The sequence below is a fragment of the Scyliorhinus torazame genome, chromosome 4 (assembly GCF_047496885.1).
Source record: "Scyliorhinus torazame isolate Kashiwa2021f chromosome 4, sScyTor2.1, whole genome shotgun sequence".
Taxonomy (NCBI): domain Eukaryota; kingdom Metazoa; phylum Chordata; class Chondrichthyes; order Carcharhiniformes; family Scyliorhinidae; genus Scyliorhinus; species Scyliorhinus torazame.
The window spans coordinates 114,851,857-114,867,382 of NC_092710.1; the positions used below are offsets into that span (position 1 = coordinate 114,851,857).

A 15,526-nucleotide genomic window follows, 5' to 3' on the forward strand; every position below is an offset into this window, starting at 1 on the left:
GGAGACCTGTGTGGTGTAAAAAAGACCAGCACAGGAGAGTTGGGCCAAATGGCCTGTTTCTTGAGTTGTATAATCTAGCTTACTACATACAGTTTTTGTCACTGTATTAGAGGGAGAATGTGATCACAGTGTATGGGGTACAAAGGAGATTCACAAAAATGTTGTCAGGACTGCAGAACTTTAGTTAAGAAAGATTGGAGAGTCTTGATATTTCTTCCTTTATAACCTAGATACGGCTAAGGGAAAACTTAATTTGGGGTGAAAATGATGAAGAACCTGGATAGAAAGAACCCATTTCAATTACCTGAGAAGTCAACAACTGACATTTATTGAAAGTAATTGGTTGAAAGATTAGAGATAAGTTGAGGTGGTGGTCGTATGGAACTCACCACCTGAAAAGGATGGTCGAGGTAGAAATGCTCATCACATTTAAAAATATTTGAATATGTAACAGTGATGTTGCAACATATGGACCAAGAACTGGAAAGAAGGGATTAGACTGGGTAGCTCATCTAGCCGGCACAGATGAGATTGGTCTCCCATGCCATGTTTCTGAGCCATTCCTTTCAATGCACACATGTTATCTTGCAGTCACAAGGCTGCTCCAAATCTTACATGAAACACATTTAAGTCTTAATGTGAAAAAACTTTATCAAGTCCATACATCAGGATGACGACCCAGCAGTTAGATTCACTAAGTGGCAGGTATTACAAAAAACATACAAAACCAACATGCAATAATGAGAAACATTATTGGATAAACTGAAAATAAGTTGAGTATCTTACTTTATAATATCTGAAGTAATCCCTTTCGAGCAATTGTTGTAGTTTAGGGAAGATCTTGTAGCTGTTGAAGTCATCAATGCTCTCTATGTCACAGAAACAGTCATCCAAGACACCGGTCAGCTACAAAAGATTAATTTTTATTCTCACATATAGCCAAGAAACAATTATCTGGAGTGATTTTAATAAATTATAAGATTGTTCAATGAATAAAACTGAAAACACTGAAGATAACTCAAAAAGGCAACATTCCAGGTTCATATTTTGAAAAAGCCTGAAAAATCAGCCAACCAAAATAAAATGGGAAGGAAAGAACAAAGACAAATTAGAATCAAATAAGCTACGGTAAAAATGTTATTGGCTTTACTTCACAAGTTAACTGAAGTTACACATACGATAGATCATCTAGCACTCTACATCCATAAACTAAGGCTGAGGGAGTGCTGGACAGTGTACTGTCTGGTTATGAAAAGGCATTAGAAATAAATGGCAAATAAAACTCTAAATCAAAGAGCAAGCAAGAAATAAAGTTGCTAATGTAAATTTTCAGAACATTAATGGCACAGAGGAAGAAGAAGCAGTTCTGAACCAGTGGTTAGCACTGTTACTTCACGGCACCAGAGACCCGGGTTTGATTCCTGGCTTAAGTCACTGTCGGAGTTTGCACGTTCTCTCAGTGTCTGCGTGGGTTTCCTCTGGGTGCTCCAGTTTCTTCCCACAAGTCCCGAAAGACTTGCTTGTTAGGTCAATTGGACATTCTGAATTCTCCCCCAGTGTACCCGAACAGGTTCTGTAGTTTGGCAACTAGGGCATTTTCATTGCAATGTTAACGTAAGCCTACTTGTGACACTAATAAAGATTATTATTATTTGTTTGCAGTAGTCTAGGAAGTTGGGGAAAAACATTTTGGGATGGGAATCTGAAGTGAGGATTAGGAAACGTACTGGCAGGCAGCTTTCAGCAAAGCACCCAATAACCTGTATTTGCTCTCTGTAAGCAATAAATACAATACCATTGAAGGAAGTGCCAACATTAGAACAGGTTATTGGTCCCATTTTGGACAAAAAGGTTCCATTTTGGACAAAAAGTTTTTTAATGAATTAGAACTAAGATGCACCAGTGGTTGCCCATTGTACTGAAAAGTCAAATTCACTGCAGTAAACTAAATGAATTTCTAGGACCTAGTTAGTGAACCAAAATAGGCAAGTTTTAGATCCAGGCAGGCTTGGAGGGCCGAAGTGCCTGTTCCTGTGCTGTAATTTTTCTTTGTTCAAATGCTCATGAAGACCAACTTTTTGTTTGTGATGGAGGGAGGGCTCAGGGGAAGCAAGATAATTAATAGAAAAAAGGTCATGCTTTTCCTGTCACAAATCCCAAACCAGAAAATACTCTAACTACACAGCTTTGGAGCATCCCATATTCAAGTTCATCTAACTGTCTCATTATATTGGGGATGGTTAACTTGAAAAGGCAGGAAAGGAAGAGGGGAAAAAAGTTGTTTACCTACAAAAGATATATATTTTAGATAACAATCAAATCAGGCCTGTTTTTAGAAAGACGTTGAAACAGAGTTCAGTCTAATTACAGAATTGCAGGAAGAAGAACTAAAGTTTAAAAGTTGTGCCAAACAAAAACTGAAAACACTTGGAATTCCAGTGGACGTCAGAGGAACAGCTACCAGATCTTTACTAGAACACTTAATAAACAAGTTGATATACCAATGCATTAGAGAAATATTTCTAAATCTTAAAATGTAGTAACATTGAAGCCCTGTACTAAGTTGTTACATTTTTCTAACTTCTTTAGATGGCAAACTACCAAAATATTCATGTCAAGTTGCTATTCTCATCACATTACATTTACTTAGGATGCTTATATATTTTTGATTATTTGGGAAATTGCAAGAGAATTTTCAACAATGGTTCATCTGATGCTGAAATTAGATAAACACTAGATCAAACTAAACTGGAAGCGTCTTCCTCCTTATAATGTGATAACCAAAACATGATCATGCATGAACATGAGTGCTAGATCATAGCAGCCCAACACCCCACAGGACCCTTTATCCCAAAGTCACTCCACCCACGAGCAGGCAGTAAGACACAGGATTCCCAAACCACAGGGAATGCTTTAAAAATGTATGTAGACGGTTCCTCCACAATCAAAAATGGAGTTAGAATTACTGGTTGTGGAATTTATGTGGAAGACGTGAAGGGACGCCCACTAGAAGAGATCTCTTTAAAATTGCCTGGCCACCTAGGTTCACAAGCAGCAGAACTCGCAGCCATAGCCTATGTAATTCAGCACCCCAACTCTTTTCCAACCCCCGCAGACATACACTCGGACAGCCTGTATGTCTGCAACAGCTTAACAGAATTCCTGCCCCTGTGGGTTTCTCAAGGTTGTGTTTCAGCCGATGGAAAACCTCTACCCCGTTGATAAAATACATTCCCAAGACAGCCTCAAGACCGTACATACGGTATTATTAAAGTAAGAAGCCACCATCGCTCGTCCCCATCCGGTAATGTAAAGGCAGACGCTTTAGCCAAAGCAGGATCACGCCATGGTCACTTCTGGCAGCCACCCGAAAGCGAACCAATACACTCAGTCCAGGTTTCCCAGACCAATATTGAGGATCTATCCCAAGCCCAAAAGCAGACGACACCCTCAAACAGGTTTTAGACGGCAACTTCCCAGCCCCCTATGATAAATGGAAGGCCGCACTGATTGTACAGGACAGCATAGTTTTTAAAAACTGAATTTATGTGGTCCCCACCCAGGACAGAAACCAGCTCATTTACCAATTTCATGACAGACTCGGACATCAGGGATAGACAATACCATTGTCCATTTAAGACCTGTGTGTTGGTGGCCCGATTTAAAAAGCGATGTAACCCATTATGTTGAGAATTGCCTGATCTGTGCTCAGAACAATCCCGAATGTTACTCAAAGAAAGGACAATTACGGCACACCCGACCTGTGAATGGCCCTTGGACAAACTTGCAAATCGATTACATTGGCCCCCTTGCCCCTTACAGAAATGGTTTCAAGTACGTGCTGGTTGTAATCGACACCTTTACTAAATGGGTAGAAGCATTTCCCTCACGGACAAACACAGCAAAGGCCACCGCTAAGATTTTAACCCAACAGATATTCACACGCTGGGGTCTCCCCGCAGCATTGAGTCAGACCAAGGTTCCCACTTCACCTGCAGAGTCATACAAAATGTTTCAACAATTTTTGGGATCAGGCAGAAATTCCATATAGCATATCACCCCCAATCCAGTGGCATTGTCGAGAGAATGAATCGAACTTAATAAGCGACCATTAGGAAGATAGTGCAACAGAAGACCACGTGGGACACGGTCCTCCCATTTGCTCTGATGTTTATTCGGAACACCGTTTCCAGTTCAACAGATTTCACCCCCCACACTCTCATGACCGGATGGCCCATGAAGGGTATTGAATATTTATTAGGCCTCGATTTGGCAAGCCCTACAGTAACCGCCCTCACCCACGAAAAAGCGGTCCAACAGGTTACAGATAACATTAAAGCGGCACAACTCGCTGCAGCTGACAGATTAGGCACTAGAAGGAAGCTTTTACAAAACCATCCACCCCGTAGCGTACACAGTCGGTCAGCAAGTAATGGTTTCACTTTATAACCCCAGTTCTTTCCTCTCCCCCAAATTTGCAGGACCCTACTCCATTTCCAACAAAGTGAGCCCCTCCATGTACAAGATAACGTACACCAACGGTAAAACTGGTTGCTTCCGCATCAACCAACTCAAAATCTACAGATCCAAATGTAGCCACACCCACATCTCTCTGGCAATAGGAGACGATTACGCCCCGCCCATCGATAACCTAGTCCGACCCTTAGGCCAACCCTCGCCCAGCCATGCCGGCATTTATCCCTTGTCCACGTCCACAGACCCAAACTTGTCTCCGCCCACAGGCACAGACTTTCACCTTGAACTTGACTCCGACAACAGCGAGAGCCTCCCGGATTTGATTACTATCCCTGAACACTGGCGCGATCTCTCTGCCCCCAGTAACCCCAGACCCCGGAACCACAACTTAGATATCTTTGACCCCCTATATACCCTCCCCCAGCCACCGCCAGAGCCACCGCCCAACCACAGTAACTTGCCCTCTACTCCCACCGCCCCTACACCTCACGATAAACAAGCCCCTCTTTGGCACCGCGACAACTCTTGCAGACTAGTAAGGCACGACGATTCGGACCATCCAATGGCCCATGTGGCCAAGGCACAGAAACGGCAGACATGAGTCTGGCAACCGGGTGATGGTGATGATTCAGATACTGACTCTCGTTTCGGTAATGCTTTTACAACACTGTTTGGTACAGAACCCGGAGTCTCCAGGTGATGAGAAAGAGACACCGCCTAAGTATTAAGGTGTCCAAGTTCTGATGGAGCCTTCTTCTTTTTTCTACTACATGGTTTTAACTCATGTCGCCCGACACACAATTACTCTTCTGATTAGAGGGTACGATACCCAATGTCAGTTAAAGGCACAAGTTTGTCGAGAAACAGATCACTGTTCTCCCAGTCTTTATGACAAGTTTCCACACGACTACAAACTCTTACCATCCACACAGGTCACCCAGGTAGGGAGTAACGGCACTGATCCCCGCCCTACCTGAGGACCCCAAATGCATCCCGTCAGATAAGCTCGGGTAGTGGAGTAACGGCACTAGCCCCCGCCCTACCCGGGGATTCCACCCATTCTTATCCCACAGCGGCCCACAAGCACCTCATGTTCCCGTCATTTCATACGCTCTGGAATGGTTCTCTACACTCTGCACTGTCTTTGGCAGGCCTTAGTTTCACCTTCTCTGCTCTCCCTTTGGTTGTGGTTTAAAGAATGCATTTTTATAAATGGGTGAGTAAATTTGCATATGACACTAAAGTCGGTGGAGTTGTGGACAGTGCGGAAGGATGTGACAAGTTACAGAGGGACATAGATAAGCTGCAGCGTTGGGCTGAGAGGTGGCAAATGGAGTTTAATGCAGAAAAGTGTGAGGTGATTCATTTTGGAAGGAATAACAGGAAGACAGAGTACTGGGCTAATGCTAAGATTCTTGGCAGTGTGGATGAGCAGAGAGATCTCGGTGTCCATGTACATCGATCCCTGAAAGTTGCCACCCAGGTTGAGAGCATTGTTAAGAAGGCATACGGTGTGTTAGCTTTTATTGGTAGAGGGATAGAGTTTTGGAGCCATCATGTCATGTTGCAGCTGTACAAAACTCTGGTGCGGCCGCATTTGGAGTATTGCATGCAATTCTGGTCGCCGCATTATAGGAAGGATGTGGAAGCATTGGAAAGGGTGCAGAGGAGATTTACCAGAATGTTGCCTGGTATGGAGGGAAGATCTTATGAGGGAACGCTGAGGGACTTGAGGCTGTTTTCGTTAGAGCGAAGAAGGTTAAGAGGTGACTTAATTGAGGCGTACAAGATGATCAGAGGGTGGACAGTAAGAGCCTTCTTCCTTGGATGGTGATGTCCAGCACGAGGGGACATAGCTTTAAGTTGAGGGGAGATATATATCAGAGATGTCAGAGGTAGGTTCTTTACTCAGAGAGTAGTAAGGGCGTGGAATGCCCTGCCTGAAACAGTAGTGGACTCGCCAACACTAAGGGCATTCAAATGGTCATTGGACAGACATATGGACGATAAGGGAATAGTGTAGATGGGCTTTAGAGTGGTTTCACAGGTCGGCGCAACATTGAGGGCCAAAGGGCCTGTACTGCGCTGTAATGTTCTATGTTCTATATGAAGTGGCAGCTTCACTTGCTCTCAACACCAAACATTTTGATGAAAATAGATCCAGTGTTTTGAACTGTTTCAATTTGCAAAACAAATTCAAGACAAAGTTAAATAAAATAGAGTAAAATCGCTGACTAGTCAAAGACGGGTAATTTCTTTTACTTTTACTAAAATTGCAATTTTTTTTCAATGTTAAAGCATTCTATATAGCGATAGATAAAATGCATATAGAAGCCCATTTTAAAAGCATGGAAGCATTAGGACAACTAAGTCAGGAGTATTGAGTTTCCAATCCCTTGGCAATCCAATCCCGAAGAAGGGTGCTCCCTTTTACGACTACCACACTACTAACTTTACATTAGCACTTTTTTGTAAACTTTATTTATTGAAGTTTAACACCACCACAGAAATGGTAGAGCACCGCTCAACATATATGAATACAGAGGGGAACAGGAGAATAACAGTACAACTGGGTCAATACAATCATTCGGCATAGCTTGATACCTCAAAGCCCAACCAGAGAAGGAGGAAGGAAACATGCTAACATGGTGCACACCTTCCCATGCAGTGATTGCTCGCAACGTCCGTACCCCTACGGGGGGGGGGGGGGGGGGGGGGGGGGGGGGGGGGGGAGACACGCACACATGCGCACACACAATCCCAGTCTCAGGCCCAGTACAGAACATCATTCCATGCAATTATAGACTTCATCTGGAATGCTGCAGGTTGGGTGCCGTCAACACCTCACAAGACAAACAAAAAGGAAGGAAAACTAGAACTACTAGGAGTGTGAATCACAGGATAACAAAAGATCAGGACATTCCTCCGGTGCTATGTCCATAACTTATTAATGAAGAAGAGAACAAGCTGCTCATGGGGTGGCACGGTGGTTAGCACTGCTGCCCGTGGAGTTTGCACTTTCCCTCCCTCCTCCTCCTTCACCTGCGCCCCGCACCCCTCCAGATCTGTCCGAGCCCAGCACATTCTGACACAAAAATCAGCACCCTTAAGACCAAGAACACCCCAATCGGACCCAATTGTCTGGTTGATTGGAGGTTTCGAAAATATAACTTTATTGCTAATTATTCACTTTAATACACTTGCATAAGAATTCAATCAAATAATTAGAAACAAAATATCAACCAATACATTTTCCTAAAGTACATGGCAAAGAAAGGCATTAAACATAAAAGGATAAAGAAATCAGTTCAAAACAAATGAATAGGGTGATTCAAGAATTCAGGAAGGCAGGAATGCAGTAACAATACCTTGACCATGAGATCTTACTTTTAAGGGAATCCTTATCGATGGTCTAATCCCTCATTTACTCTCATTGGTTTCTAATTCTCATCTGAGACCTCCTGATTTGTTCAAATGGATACCTGTTACTTAGAGGATTATTTATTAGTCAAATATTGGCCATTACTTAAGATTGACCGGTGTCCATCAAAGTTAGCTCAGCGTCTACATGCACAGTCTCATGAAAATAGGTTTCTCACGCCACCGCTAGCCATAGACGTTGCTGTAACTAATTAGTTGATACTAATCTATACATTATATGAAACATTCACTGAAACAATGTCTAAATTTCCACGTCAAGACACTAGAGTTTAATAGTTGATTCATTATTTGAAACAATGACTGCAATCTCAGTCAAGACACTTTTAATAATTTCACTCTTTAGCTATGCATTCAATTAACATCTAAAGACATGAATAAATCAATAATCTGTCAGAGGGTCTCACCCCCACAACCCAAAGATGTGCAGGGTAGGTGAATTGGTCACGCTAAATTGTCCCTTGATTGGAAAAAAAATTAATTGGGTACTCTAAATTTATTAAAAAGAAAATTAAAATACTACTGTATTCGACATGGCTGCTTCATTGGTAATCTCTAAGTGGTGCTAAGCATCTCTGCAACTGCAGTCTTCAATTTTACATTGCTTAGATCAACTAAGTGTTGATATTGCGCACTTCATAATGTGGTTCAATATACCTATTTATGTTCTTGCCTTGCTTGTCACTCAAATTGCTCTCTCTGTGCCAAAGTTGATACATGCGTTATGAGTTCTCCTCTTCTATTCCCTTCCAAGAATCATTCGGATAATTGGAATCCATCTTTCCATCAGGCTAACTACTAATGGGTAGCAAATACACTCTCCAGCAATTATAGAAAAGGATCCTGTTGTCTACCACTGTTGGCTATTGTCATGTGAGAGTACCTTTAAGAAATGGGAGTTTAAGAAATGTGCCTTTAAGAAACGGAACTGCTCATGTTACTGAAGTGATGCCAGAGTGTGGGGGGGAGCTGAACTATACTACTGCTTTTTGAGTTTGTTTGAGAGAGCAGCTTGGGTGTGTTTGTTTGAGAGAGCAGCTTGGGTGTGTCTGTGTGTTTCCAGTGAGCTGCATGAAGAAAACAAAGGGACTGTAGCTGAAGTAACTAAAAACAGCAGCACGGTTGAACCCTTTCTCACTATATATATATATTGAATGTAACCTAATGTGCTCCTGTTTGGAGGTGGGTTAAGTCTTTTGGATGTTAAAAGGACTGCTGAAACGATTACTTAGTCTTTGGGGATTATCTTTGAATTAATGGGTGTTAAGATATTCAATGGTTGTTTTAAAAAGGTTAACTCGAGTTGATAGAATCAACATTGTTTTGTTTTAAAAAAAACACTTGTTCATTTATGCTGTATCACACCTGTAGAGTGCGCCATGTGCTCCCCACACCACAATCTATTAAAAGTTATGGGTCAGTTGAACTCCATGCTACACTTTGGGGTTCTCTAAACTGACCCATAACACTATCTATATCAGTAAGCCCTTTAAGTCACCCAACCCCACCCACTATACATTTATCAAATGCCTTCAGGCTGCACGTATTCAGTGGGTTTTTTTAAACCTCATTCTTTCATGGAATGGCAGAATTTGTTGCCCATCCCTAATTGCCCTTGAACTGAGTGTCTTGCTAGTCCAATGCAGAGAGTAGCTAAGAGTCTACCACATTGCTGTGATCTGGAGTCACACAAGAATGACAGATTTCCTGCTCTAAAGGATATTAATCGCCGATAGTTTCATGGTCACTATTTTGAGACTAGCTTTCAATATCAGATTTTATCAATTGAATTTAAATTCCACCAGCTGCTGTGGTGCGATGTGAATCCCTGTCCACAGAGCATTTGCCTGGACCTCTGGATTATATCATTGCCATGCCACTGTGTCTCCCAATGTACATTATCACCCTTGATGACCCAGGGTATAAAACATTCATGAAAAGGGTAATGGAATCTCGAGGTGGTTGGTATTCAAATGTCTGTAGGTGATGCTTCAGTTGAAGATAAAATCTTAGCCAGACTTCATCTGGAATGCTGCACTTGGGTTGGGTGCTATTACAGTCACCACAATGATCTCAGGGCTTACAGAATCAGATTGAGGACAGGTTCTGAAAACTCGATATATCGCCTTTAGGTGGTTGAGGGGTCGATTGAACAAAGGTATTTAAAATGATTGGGGATTTGATAGAAAAACAGAAAATGTTGTAAATACTCAGCAGGACAGGCAGTACGAGAGAAAGTGAACATTTTGGATCAATAACCTGGATTTTAATAACTGGCTGGGCCTTCTGGATCTGGCGACTGATGTTGCAAGTTAATCAATATTATAATACATGCTTACCAGTTTAAACTGGAAAGTTGCAGTAACAATATTGTTTTTACTCAGTAATTTGCAGACATTTCAAGCGCCACTTTTTCCAAAAGACTACGGACGTTGCATACACTCTCAGATAATATTTAAATCAACCAAATAGAAAGTTACAGTAGATTTTAAAAAGCAACCAGGGGTTACTGTAAAAAATAACTTTAGGCAGATGTACCTTGAGAATATTTAAAAGAGCATGCCCCTAGTAATAACATTTACCATTAAACTCAGTTTCTGTGATGAGCTGCACAATGTGTGGAAGGAACTTCTCAGAAGTCAAGTTTCAAAGTAAAAGGTTAGATTCTGTGCTTTAACAATAAGTTTTAAATACCAATGATAAAATCCAAGGAATTAATATCAGTATACATTAAGTGGATCAAAACTAGTGTTAAAGTAATAGTTTAGAAAATCTAGGTTTTTTTTTTATTGGGAAATGGATTCACCAGAACAAAATAAGTTCATGAAAACTTTCAGAACAAAACCTAGAAATTGAATGCTCAAGCAATAAGTGAATAAATGGCCTTTTTTTCTAATTTGGTAGAATTTCATTTGTTTATGTATAATAACCTTAATTACAACTACTTAAAATGCACCACGTGGAAAGGAAAAACAAAATACCATGTTTATATGAGAAACATCTTTTGAGAGTGCCTTAAAAGATAGAAAGACGGTTGAGACTGAACTGGAGTTGGAAGTAACAGATATCCTACCATCTGAAGAGATAGTCCTGATTCTGGACACAAAGTTGATAAACTCCGAATCATAGAATCCCACAGTGCAGGAGGAGGCAATTTGGCCCATCACGTCTGCACTGACCCGTTGAACAATCACACTACCTGGGACCAATCTCCCCCCCCCCCCCCCCCCCCCGCTATTTCTGCAACCCCACCCCAAGGGGCAATTTAGCATGGCCAATCCACCTAACCTGCACATTTTTGGACTGTGGGAGGAAACCTACGCAGACATGGGGAGAATGTGCAAACTCCACACAGACGGTTATTTGAGGTGGAAATCGAACCCGGGTCCATGCTAAGCACTGTGTCACCCCATTTAGAGGCTGGAAATCGACAAGAGGAATAACATTCTCTACATGATTTTCCCAAAATACAGAACATTACAACTTGGAGTTCAAGTCAGAATTAGCAATGGGAAGACAAGTCAAAGTCAGTACTTTATTTCAAGTTTGCAGCATCCATAATCTTATGCTTTTTTCTTTATGGAAACTATTGACAAAAATGCTGCATTCTTTAAGATTACAGAAATGTATATTTCTGTCAATTTTTCCTTCACGCTTCAATAACAACAAAATGATCTACTTAATTACACACTGGGATAAAAATCCCCAAGGCCTGTTTAGAACGAACCTATTTACTATCTGGCATTTGTGCTCAAGTTTCCAGATGGTGACTGCAGTTAAAGTCCCAGTGCAATACCACATCATGGGATTCAGCAAGCGTCATCAACAATTGATGATTGAAGGCCTTGGGAATTACCTTATATCCCTAGTGTACTCAACCAAGTGCACTGCTCCATCGCCTTCTGCTGTTATAAGTGGCAATTATACACATCGGTTAGTTAATTGTTCCAGTGAAGGAACAAACGGCAGCATTGTTCAGGGACATCTCAGTCATCTTGAAAGATAACTTGGTCCTCATTCACCTGGTGAAAAAGCAACTTATTAATGAATCAACCTTTGGCAGTGTTTCCCACGTGGTGATCCGAGTGCAAGGCTAGGTGAGGATAAAAATAAGTACCTACCTATTTTGCCACAGAAATCAGAACTCAAGGTTCGTTCAGAGCTCCATTGGCAGCCACTCCTACTTTGGTAAGTCCCGACATAAAGATTGTGTTGAAGTAAAGGCAGTGTACGGTGTGGTTCTAGACCACAACTAGAAAGTCTCAGATTTGAAGCTGGCCTATGCCAAGTTAATTGGTTTCAGCCAGGGTAGTAACTGTGGTGCAACATTAAAATCCCTCAGCTAGGGGGAGGGGCAAATTGTTTGTCACCGTCCCTTTATCAGATCAGTGTCTAATCCAATAGTAAGTACATATATGGACATTGGGTAAACGCGTGGTTCTGATTGTAGAGGGCAGTACTGTCAAATATGTATTGACACATATAGGCTCACAAGCTGAAAGACCACGTCAGCAAGGTACTCAAGGATGGGGTAAATGTGTGGCTCGGATTATTAGGGCAATACTGTCAAATATGTATTGACACATGTAGGCTCACAAGCTGAAAGCCACGTCAGCAAAGTACTCAAGGATGGCCAGAACCAATAAACATATTACAAGTAAGAGTTAACAATTACGGGAGAGGGGAGATATTTAAAAATAAAAAAATTTAGAGCATCCAATTATTATTTTATTTCCAATTAAGGGGCAATTTAGCGTGGCCAATCACCTAACCTGCACATCTTTGGGTTGTGGGGGTGAAACCCATGCAGACACGTGGAGAATCTGCCAACTCCACATAGACAGTGACCCAGGGATGGGATTCGAACCCGGATCCTCAGCGCCGCAGTCCCAGTGCTAACCAGAGAGAGGAGATTTTTGAGGAAAATGCTCTTGCCCATTTTTAAATTAGCTCAGTGCAGCAGCCCTATCTTTGACTCACTGACCCAGTTAGGAAGCCAGCTCTACCTACACGTTACTGGAGAAAAAAAACAACTCAAATCAAGCAGGAAATGTAATCTTGCAAAGTAGAATCATCCTTTTATAAAGCAACCAGAGCTTGCAATTATTCCCTCCCAAGGGCAGATCATTGTAAATAAATTTTGGATACTCCACTTTGCATCAAAGTACACTTGAGTAGAGATACGCAGAATTTGGAATGATAGTCATCAAAATATAAGATTTAAATAGGGAAAATACATCTCTTCACCTCTCCACTTCACCCACCTCCCCGTCACCAACCAAATCAGCACTGCTCAGTTCACAGCAAATCAACTATATGCTGTTAACTAAATGGGGTAAAGTGCTTAATGGTCATTTAACAACCTCAGTTGAGCCTTCAGTATCTCAGAATCCCTAAAGTGCAGGAGGTAATTCGGCCCATTGAGTTTACACCGACTGACTGAAAGAGCACCCTACCTCAACCCACTCCCCCACCCTATCCCTTTAAGCCCACCTAACCTATTGTGACACTGGAGGGGTAATTTTTATCATGGCCAATGCACCTACCCCGCACATCGGTCGTAATTGAACCCGGGTTTCTGGGTCAGCTGTAACTCTAGTCATGTACAGTGAGAAATACAAAAATCTTTACAAATGTTTGATTTAGTTGAAAAAGTACTGTGAATACAAAATTCTTTACGCGTCTTAAGTTTGTCAAATTCAGAAGTGTACCAAAAAGTGGAAACCAGAAAATGCTTCTCAAACGAAAGTTGGAAATTGGGCAGAGCATTCTTCGTGGAATATTTATTCTGAAAACTGATCGGTCTTTCAACATGCTACAATATAGTTCTCTGCTCAACAACTATGTAACAGATATGTTGACTTGGTACATTTTCCCGAAATTAATGAGACATTGGTATGGAGTTGCTCTCGATCACTTTCCACAGCATTAATGCCCGCTATTTAACATTCTGGTCTCCTCATTGTATTCCGTAAATTTTTGATTAATACGGTAGAATGAACGCTTGAGCGACCCTTCATGCCTTGCATCAATAATTAAAACACATCCAATTCAAACCCGTCAATAAACGAACACACTGAATGTTTATATATAAAATTTACTTCCAAATAAGTCTCCCCATCTACTCAAGTGTTACTTATTTACGATTGTCACATACAACATACAAGCCAATTTTACAAGGCTACACAGTAAGGTCATCTCGTTCGATTTATTTTTGTTTCAACTGTTGCTGGTTATTTCTGGTTTTAAAAAAAACAACCCAAGTCCTCCTGTGACTGATGCTGGATTATTTTGACTGGATTCAATATTTGACAAAATTCACATGGGTTTACTTTAGATTTAAAAGGGATTGAAGGACGAAAGCGTCATTTTCTCATCGCTTCAATTAATTTTGTTTTTAAATTCACAGGTTATTTGTACACTTGAAAAATTCCCTGAAGGGAAGGTTTTGCAACGCTGCTCCTGCTGACTAATTGGGGTCAATGACAGTCTCACGGGCAGGGTTAACCCGAACAGACTGGGGGGGAATCCCAGTGAGAGCCACTGTACCTGGCTGCTGATGGTGCTGCCGGTATCCGAGAACGAACACAAGCCGAGGACGGCGGTCAGCGCCGCCTGGACCGCGCTCATCGCCACCGTGACCGTTAGCCCGAGCTCGCGGCGTCACTGAAACCAAAGGCGAGAGCGCGCGAGCGGGTCCGGCGATGGATGGGACGGCGGAGCGGCTGTCCCACTGCACGAAGCCTCTTACTGCCTCCGAGGAGCAGTCCAAGCACCTTCTCTCTCACGCCCACGCGACGCCCCGGCGGCGGCGTCATCGCGCGCACGCTCCAGCACCTCGCCCATTTCAGCGCACCGCTCCCCGAATCGCGGCACCCAGCCGTCAACTGCGCAGGTGCAGGCGCCGCACGCTCGGCCTCACGGGAGTCGGAGTTGCCTCCCCTGAATGCCCCAGCTCCGGGGAATGAGGGGACGACGCTTACCGGCGTCCTCCGCGCGGCAGCCGCCCACCCGCGCCCGACTGGAAGGGCGTTCCCGCGGCGGGCCAATGAATGTCGGCCACATACCCCGCACGCGACGAGAAGGGAAGGGGCCTCCCTCTTCCCCTTCCACTCAAAACAAACAGGGAGCCATGTGAGCGGTGCCTGCCTCTCCGACACTGCATTCCAGCCGGGGCATGAAGGAAAAAATCAAAACAATGCAAACCTGAAACAGGAAATTCTGGAAAAGCAGAGCTGTGGGCAAAGAGTGGGGCTAACTGGAGAGAGGTTTCAGAGAGCGAACAGGGGGGGCATGAGAGACTGAATTAGCTTCCACCTATAAGATGTGAATTGCCCAGCAGGTAGGTCAATCAGCTCCTGTGGGGTAAATGACAATGCTTGCAGTCGACAGACCCTGGTCCCGTTCTCCGAACCCAATAACTTAAGAGGTTACATTTCATTTAACCAAGGTACCAGAGTCGACTCAATGTGGTAGCATTCTGGCCTCAAGAGGTAGAACCTGGTTTTAAATCCTACTTCAGAGACTTGTGCACATCACCTCAGCTGAGTACAGTATTGAAATGAAAAATGAAATGAAAATCGCTTATCGTCACAAGTCGACTTCAAATGAA

General features: G+C 42.7%; 1 protein-coding gene across 4 annotated transcripts in view; it reads right to left on the reverse strand.

The window, feature by feature from the left end:
- ero1b (endoplasmic reticulum oxidoreductase 1 beta) overlaps window positions 1-15,526 on the reverse strand; it is a 140,999-nt gene that overhangs the window by 94,735 nt on the left and 30,738 nt on the right. For 3 of the 4 annotated variants that reach the window (XM_072498525.1, XM_072498522.1, XM_072498521.1), the window contains exon 2: window positions 787-906. In XM_072498525.1, coding sequence (XP_072354626.1) covers window positions 787-906 — 120 coding nt within the window. Of the gene's footprint in view, window positions 1-786; window positions 907-14,463; window positions 14,845-15,526 lie in introns of those variants that run through there. The other variant, XM_072498523.1, reaches the window with a different exon arrangement.